General features: G+C 34.8%; 2 protein-coding genes across 2 annotated transcripts in view; one reads left to right on the top strand and one right to left on the bottom strand.

Annotated features, from left to right (window-relative positions):
* LOC115238226 overlaps positions 1-9384 on the bottom strand; it is a 40762-nt gene that overhangs the window by 5808 nt on the left and 25570 nt on the right. The gene's annotated exons all lie outside the window — the stretch shown is intronic.
* LOC115238225 (E3 ubiquitin-protein ligase MYLIP) overlaps positions 1-9384 on the top strand; it is a 141629-nt gene that overhangs the window by 109093 nt on the left and 23152 nt on the right. Inside the window, exon 3 of the mRNA XM_029811847.1 lies at positions 5036-5232. Coding sequence (XP_029667707.1) covers positions 5036-5232 — 197 coding nt within the window. The remainder of the gene's footprint in view (positions 1-5035; positions 5233-9384) is intronic.

The following is a 9384-nucleotide window of genomic DNA, read 5'->3' as shown; positions in this document are numbered from 1 at the left end:
AAAAAAAAAAATAAAGATTATATTATATATTTATAAAATTTAGATCAACTAAATTCGATTAAACAAAAAAATAATTAAAATAATTGCACATGCTGACACAGCGAAGTCTTTGATATAATGATATTATTTTATGCTTATTGTATTTGTGTTAATCAAATTAATAAATGATTATATTATATATTTATAAAATTTAGATCAACTAAATTCGATTAAACAACTGACCATAAAAAATAATTGCACATGCTGACACAGCGAAGTCTTTGATATAATGATATTATTTTATGCTTATTGTATTTGTGTTAATCAATGTGCTTATATTAATAAATCAATAAGCACGTACATCAGTGAATATAATGAGATCTGCCTTTTATATTATATGTATATTAACGGATTTTTCACAATATACACAATATTACGTTAACATATTGAATGTAAACCAATCCCGTAATGGAAACAGCAATGAGACATAATTAAGATTTTACAATTTATTTTACAGTTATTACAATATTTAATAATATTGCGTTCATTATGTTTTTATATATAAACTTTATTCAAAAAAGTTTGATATTTTTTGATAGACTTATTTTGTAAAAATAAATCTATTTGTATAGTTTTTTTTTACGATTTTTAGGAGCGGTGCTTATATCGGAAATACTCGCAATGAAATAGAGCGTACAATACACTCTCGAGAATTTACATAATCATTTCTGGAAGCTGCATGAAAAAAAGAGAAAGAGAAAGAGTCTGCTCGCGATGCAAAAATTTATACGAACCCAGCGCGTTCGTAAAACCAACGGCGAAATAATGTAAAGAGATTTTCCTAAACGAGAGAAAGAGAGAGGAATTCCCCAAAACGCACTCTTTCTCCACAAGCAGTAGACGGTGCAAACAACTTTGGCGAATAAAAATATGCCGGATAAAGTTTCGCGCTCGCAATTCTTGGTGCACGTTCAGCGGGAAACTGGTTCTAGCTTATTACAGATTCACGACCCAATCAAGAATGAGTAAACAAGTGAAGTCTGCCTACGCTCTGTTTACAGTCTTACTCGAGGCAATAGAGGAACAATTGTCGCTTCATCTACAATGAAGACTTTAATATTGCGCTTTTTAAAATCCGCCAGATATTTCTAGAAATTGATGAATTCGACGTATGATAATCTTTCCCAGAATTCTTGAAATTAATTATTTATTTGTTACCGATTCTTTTTCCTATTTTGCGTGCGAATATAATGAAGTTTTGACTAAATTTTTGTTTTTCGCCAATATTCAATTTTATTAACATCAATTTAAAACGTTTAACGGTGAAAAAGTTAAACGTTAGATTATCAAGCAGCATTATAAGTAATAACAAATAATGAAATTATTTACAACGATTAATCGCCATTTTATTTTACAATACACAATTTTCGAATATCCTTTGATATATTTCGAAAGTTGTCCCGAGAACAAAGTGAAGAAGAAATGTATGGCTCTTGGACACATAATGATCAATAGTATTTCATTCCGTCTGAATAGACCTTTAGATGTTCACCTAAAACTACGCTGGCGCATTTTCCTGGGAATGCTTTGAGTGGTGCATAAACATAAGGCTTCATTGTAAATTTTGTTTCCGGACTGTATTTGCCTGCGAATCTGCAATTCATGTGTCACTAGCCGCGTTATTGCAGTATAGTCCACCTATGCGAGGCAACGAAGTCACATTCGCGAAATTAAAAAACGTGGCAAGTGACGTTTGAACGAATGAAAGAGTTCAATATTGCAAAACTGTTTTTTTTTTTTTTTTATGTAAACTAACTCGCAAATAAAAGCTTTTTACCCGTATAAATAAATCATAACTTTTATCTGCAAAAATATATCATCTGAAAATTTAATCAAATTTTGTTTATAATCTTAATTGAATTATTCGATTTTTACGATGAGTTTTTAGCGAGAAAAGACTTATACGATCTATCTTTATATATTCGCGAAAACTTGACTGAAAGCCACCAACGGCAGCAAAGAAAACGTGCCATAATCCGGTCCCGCATTCTTCTTATTTTACTTTCCGCTCATATATAAGACGAATATATAAGGAAAGGATATGAATACTAAGGGAATTTCGCCTTCTGCACAATTGGAGCCAATTATGATCGATGTAATGCGTTCGTTTAAATCGCGATCGTTCGAATACAAAGCGCGGCGAGCTTGGAGACGCATTCTTCACCGTTATGTTTGTGAAAACGCGACGTGACTCTGCAAAGGAGAAATCGCCAAGGCGGATAATGCTCGTCGTCGGTCAACTATGTCAACTATTCGTTTTCGCGCACTTCTACTTTTGGAAAAAACCACTGACACCACCGGTCGGGCGCGATAAATTACCGTGGGGACTATGGGCCCGAGTGCTCTCCGTGAATTTCCCTTATCACAACGCACGTGACCGAGTTTGTTCGTAACACCGGTATATCTGGAAAACAAAATCCTTTAAAAGAGAGAAAAAGAGATAGAAAGAGAGGGGGCGAAAGAAAATCATTACGAAAATTTGCAACACTCCTAATGCTTCTCATCTGGAAATTTTAGAATAATTTCAGATAGAAAGTACCGATGCTTCTCTCTTTTTCCGTCAACACTGAATATATATTTTTAACATCGATACTTTATCTGCCCCTAGAGACCTTAATTGTTATTATTCTAATAAAACTAATAATTCATAAAAAATAAATAATCGCTATCGATAAAATTATATTTTATTTTCATTACAGCATGTATCAGTCGTATTATTTTTGGCACGCCGTCGTGCAATGAATGTTTTAAAAACATTTTCGAAAATTTGTTTACAAGCTGCACCGAATGTTGTGACAAATGGAAAGTTCGACGTACTAGTTACCACAATTTCGGGATTGCAGCGTGAATATTTTCAAAGTTGAAAACAAAATAAAACAAATTAAAAAAAAAAAATAAAAAAACATAAAGAAAACTTATGTGATTAAAATATTTTTTTCTATTATCTTTATTATACAGTCGGCGCGCGCGTGTATTTTTAAAGTTAATCTTATCACTTATACATATATATGGATATATGCACTTATACATTCAACCGCAGAAAAAATAGAATGGTTACAACACTTTTATTCCCGATAGTTTGCCGGTATTGCGTGTAAATTTACTTAACCCTCCAGTCATTTCATCTCGATCACAATTTTCGTGTCAAACACCATTTTGATGATGCATCGCGCACACGCGAGCGCGTTTTATTTTTTTTTTCTTTTTACCACTATATCGATATCAATAATTTAATATCTCGTAAATTGATTCGTGTGGATGCGATTTAATGCATCGCATTGATATTTTCAACGCGTAACTGGACCGCGTTCAGTTGATCGCTGATCGCGTCACCGGATGAATTTATTAACGTCGTTTATTAGGAGAGATTATGTGGTCATGTTATAGCGAATGGATTATAACGGCTCTATCTGCCAGCGAAAGTGTAACGTGCAAATTATCTTATCTGGGTCGGCCATAAATTATCGATAATGATAATGATCTATTTCAATTTTTTGAATAAGTCACGCGAATTTTTCACAAATTTCTCATAGAATGTTCGCGTAAACTGTTGTATAATATATTCAAGATGATGAACAAGTTTACAACACGAATGCACAATTTAAAATAGTAAAATTGATGTTTAAAAGCAGAATTAAGTATGTACGGGTACATGTTTTTAATGGCTTGCTCATTGCTCATTCACGATGTTTTTACTCGAATGGCGTCAATAACAGATATAATAGGGATGCTCGCAATAATGTCAGTTGAATGAAGTACTAAAGTATAATTTATGATAAAAGAGCGATGCGTATCGCCACGAGTATTGATTCCGACGCGGAGCAAATGGAGCCACGAATGAATAGAGTCTTTAGAAGTGCGAAACGCGCGCAGATAAATGGAAAAGACTACTTATTGAAAATTTATCTTGAATACTTTTTATATATATACTTACTTCTTTCATTCAATCAATTATATCTGTGAAATATAATGTAACGATGAATATTGTGTGTATGAAAAGCTTTGCGAAAAATTATCAATCATCAAATTACCGGTAAATCTGAAAGAAAAATTGATTCTAATTGAATCTATCTAACATTATGTAGACGGAAGAATCTGGTAATAATGAAATAATTCCAACGATGAAGAAAAAGAACTTCTCTATAAAATAGAATTCAGTATCTTTACAATTTGCACAATAAGCTACTTTATCGTATTATCATATTATTCAATTTCATTATACTTACAAATACAAGTTTTAATAAAAAGGATAAAAAATAAACACCAAGTATATAAAAAAGTATCCGAATTTGTATACAATACCCACACAAATATTTTATTCTATGTTTATTTAAATTTAGTTAACATTGTACTTTTATTTATTACGAAAGGCGGATTTTCTGGAAAATTTGAACACTAGTTACATATGTATACGCGCGAAAGAAATCGCCAGCGTAAGCGATATACGCTTAATTTAATTGCATACGTTAGCGCAGTCTCAATCGCGATATTTTTGCTGGTTCGTAATTACGGGAACGGGAAAAAAATTACCGGCAAGAATGGGCGGAAAACGGCTGCAGTAGAAACGGGATGGAGGAAGAGGCCCAGAGCGGATAATGACTTCGCGCGCGCGCTTTTCCGCGATATCTGTACCCGGTTGGATGGTACATACGCATTACACTTTGTGTAACTTTCTAAATTATTGCCGGTGATTTGTTTGGAACTAACACCGTGCTGGCCACTCGCTTGCAAATCGGACCTGCGCTTCCGCTTGAATTAATCGGCCAAAATGTCGCGATTAAATGATTAATTATAGACGTTAAATCGAAGAAATATAAAGGATATCGTTTGGTAAATTATATTCCCAAAACAAAAAAAGTTGATTTAAAAAAAGAAATGCATCTGAAACGATCGATGATTTGTTTGAAATACGTAGAGTTAAGATTAAGGTGGACGTTTAATCGCACGATAGTGAAGTCGCGGGAAAATAATACATCGATTGATTTCTTTTTTGCAGGCTTGCGACTGCCTGGGAGTCAGCAAAGAGTGCGATTACTTTGGGTTAAAGTATCAGAATGCGAAAGGCGAGGAGCTCTGGTTAAACCTGAGGAACCCTATAGAACGGCAGACCGGTGGCGGCGTGGCACCTCTAAGATTCGCCCTGAGGGTTAAGTTTTGGGTGCCGCCTCACCTGTTGCTACAGGAAGCAACCAGGTAAGGAAAATTAATTCGCGCGAGCCACGTTATTGTTTTTCCGGATACATTTATCGCGATCGGGATATTTTAATCTCTTGAGAATTTCTATATGTTATTTCTATCAACATTTAAATAATTATAAAACATAAAGCATTGGAAATGTTAATTTATCTGTACTTATAAACATTGCATTCAACACGATATTTTTTAATTGAGATAGGTTGGTTCATCGACAATTTTCATATTATTTTAGGATAAAGTTCTTCCCCGTCAATGGAATGCTCTTAATCTTCGATAGAGATCTTAATTCAAATGTTCTTTCTCTTCTCCTAATAAATTTTGCAGTATCGGTAAAACTGGAAATAAGACGAATCCTCGTTTGCTATCGTCGCTGTTTTAATTACAGAAAATTTGCATCGTCTTCGAGACCTCTCTATACTATCAAATCAAATCCCTTTGCATCTTTTATTGATTCTCGAATACTTATACAGGAAATTCATTTTAAAACTCAATCGAAAAAAAATTTCATATATAATAATGTTTGTAAGCTTGGTTACATAATTATAAATTTCCTTAATACAACAGGAACACGAATGTGATATCACGTTTCGTTATAACTTTTAAGTATCTGAAAAAGGGCAGAAGTCGGATTGTATTTTAAAATTAATATCCGGTCGCTACAAGCACGAAATGAGGAATTGTCTCGGGAAATACCTTGTCGCGAGTGTTCGGTCGGGAAACAGCAACTCGTTTTGTTTGAAGTTCTGATTGGTTCGTTACCACGGCGCGTATTCAAAGCGAGTGCGACGAACTCTCCGCAGCAGTTACGAATTGCGTCCGCTGTAATCCGCCGCACGGATGCACTCGTGCGAACGGCGTGAACGAGACACGGAGAGGCCTTCGTTCGAATTGAAAATCGTTTCCACCGTAAAAATTCCTCTCTCGGGGAGAGTCGGAAAGTAAGAGCAAGAGAAAGAAAGGGAGGAAATCGCGACGAGGGATAGATAGATAGATAGATAGATAGAGAGAGAGAGAGAGAGAAAATGCTTGTGCAATCAGTTGGATTCCTTGGGCGCGATCTATCGATCCCCGAGCCGTGAGGGTACTGATTGCATCCGGCGATATTGTGTGCGTTGTTGAATGTGTTTTCGTGCGAGCACGGTTGCAAAGGCGACGTTTCTCTCCGCGGCTGAAATATATACACGATAAATAATGTTATGCGCGAGATGCGCCCTGTTACGACATCGATGCGATTTATTTTGAATTATTTGTGGCATTTGTATCGATGCCGTTGTACCTATCGTGCATCCTGCAATGTACCGCAATGCAATCGCTGCGCGAAATTGGATCAATAAAATTTAAGGCATATCTAAAGAAAAATTTCGAATTTTTCATAAATTACAAATATTTGTCGAGTAACTCTGACAATGCCAAATTTTAATTATCTTGCGCAAATAAAAGATTTAATATAAAAAGGAGGATTACTCAACAAATAGGTTGTAATTAAATAGTGAAAAACAAGAGATCATGTATCGGACATGATATTGGTTACGATATTCGATTTTCGCATCGCGAAAACATGATCAAACTTCGAAGGTAATATATCTTTGCTCTTTACGCGAAACATTTATGATTTCTTGGGGCATCTCATGTTTCTCGAGGCGAAAAAAATTCTGCACCCGATGATCGAGTAACGACTTCACGTTCGACGAACTCGTGTTCAAAAGTTTCCAGTGAATCGATGCAATTAAACGCTGTCTAGGACTGTAATTAATAGCAGCGCGGAGTGCTGTGGCCCGCAGATTTCAATGGATCGAAACGTAATCCCAATTTAATCGCGGTCGTTCGAATTACCTCGCGTGGAGTTAAATGCGCAAAGAGTAATGAGTCTGTCGTGCGAATTAATTAGTCACCGGTACCGCGATACTGCAGTTGTAATTGCGGCAGCTGACGGGACCAACTCTTTCACCATCTAGCTACGTGTATTCGTCACATCTGCAGCGCATTCGTTGCCTCTTCAGTATAATGTTTTTCTTCCTAGTAAAATATTTTTTTGTAAGAAATAATTGACTACAAATTTCAATAAATGAATTTAAAAATAAACGAAAGCGCTCTGTATATCTATAGTTGGGCACTGTGATGGATTTGTCTGTCGGGTAATCGCATATGATATCGCAAAATTAATCTGACATAGGTCAGATTTAATTGCGTTACACCGCATCTCGACTAATTTATTCGAGAAAGAAACGAAGATAAAGACGGACGTGAAAGTGCCATCGAGATTTTGCGAAACCGACATGTAGGATATTAATTCGCGTGTGTGATACTGTTATGTGCTTCGGGATAATCCTGCTTTGTGCATAATGTTCAGCCAAGCAGCGCCGAGCGTTTATCTTCACATCGCGGTATTCTCTTACTTTCACATCACATACTGTCGTTACGAATCGACAAGGAGATAACTTATAACCGACATATATAATTATTTGTGACTCGACAGAATTAGCTATTTACATTTTGTTTTCGTGTTTATTTCGGGAATTTTGAATTATATTAAACTCGGCAAAAAGCATTTAAAAAATCGTAAAAATGCAAAGCGTTGCGAGACGAGAATAATGAGTTTTTTTTTTCGGGAACGTTACATATACGATATATAGGTACTTCATCATCATATTTCATCGTAGGATATAAATCACGGAGTTACCTCTCGTCAATTATTTCGCGCCATCGATTTTGCCTGTGATTTATCGATCTACATTTTTTATTCGAAAAAAAGAAAAAAGCACAATTCTCTGATTGCGAATTCGAAGTTTGTACGACGTAGAAGCTTTACACCGACGGACGGGCTCACGTTTGATTTATCGACGATATACATTTCGCGTTTGCAACGACGCGACACTTTACTGTCACATTCCGCCCGTAAATTTCGGGAAGATACACACACACGACGCGAAGTGACAACTCGTTATTATCGCATCATGAGACGATCCATGATTAGAGATATAATGCGTTACAAATTATTGCACTAATATTTTATGATTGGCATTACAGTGAAAGTTAATAGATACAGCATAATTAATTCTTTGTAATAATGATTCACTATGAGGAATTTCATTATTTATTCGCATCTATTATATTTTGAATTTGCGTTATAAAGAGATTGAAAAATGAAATTCTGTCGTTTAGTTTTTATTAATTCGTCTTGCATTTCCGCATTAGCGAAATGTCGCCACCAGGATCGTCTATCATACATCGTAATGGCGAGAGATCGTCGCAGCCATTTCTTTCGACTACGAAGTTGGTAGACGTTGATAAAGACAAAGTGTTTCCGCATCCGAGGCAGTCGGAACTCATAGTTATCTGCAAAATTACAACTGCGACTTCTCGTAAGAATATCATAACGGGTGAGTCGTTTGTCATTTTATTCGTGCAGTGAAAAGATTTGCGTTTGAAGAAAAAACTTGCAAAGCGAACACTAGCATTACGGCTCTGTTATTTACTGTTAGTCATCATAAAAACGTAAATATTTAAATAAATCGTAGTTTATGCGCTTGGTTATAAATGTTGCGATATACAAAATTTCTTCTAATGTCAAGTTTACAGATTTTGGTATCAATATCATATATATATATATATACGAAAAAAATGTCAGAGCTACAATACCTTCTCGAATGAGAAGCGATTAAAGTTAATTCGAACTTTAGCCACTGTAATCGCTTAACTTTATAATCGTTTGTCATCTTAAAAATTTCAGAAAGTCTCGACGTTCTTTCGCATTAGAATTTTCGTTTCAAAAAATTGTTCAAGAAATCTGTCGCTTAATAATGCGACCAGCGACAGGGATATCCTTCCTATACACACATATACATATACGCATATTTTAGTTATATATATATATATATATATATGCATTTATGTTAAAGTCTATGATATTGATACCAAAATCTGTACTATTGATACAAATCCTAAAGTTGACAAAGGGTGCAAAACTTTGATTGCTTGTTTTAATTTTTTAATATAATATTAAAAAAAAGTTTACATCCCGAAAGATAGATATTTTTTTGTAACGAAATAAAATAAACAGAATAAAATATATGCCGCTCTCATGCAGGTATTAAAAAAAAAAAAAAAAAAAAAAAAAAAAACCCAAAGGGCAAACTGAAAAAAAAAATA

The sequence above is a fragment of the Formica exsecta genome, unplaced genomic scaffold, assembly GCF_003651465.1.
Source record: "Formica exsecta isolate Colony F162 unplaced genomic scaffold, ASM365146v1 scaffold33, whole genome shotgun sequence".
NCBI classification, from domain to species: Eukaryota; Metazoa; Arthropoda; class Insecta; order Hymenoptera; family Formicidae; genus Formica; species Formica exsecta.
Note: the sequence above shows the minus strand (reverse complement) of the source record. Positions and strands in the feature narration are given on the sequence as shown.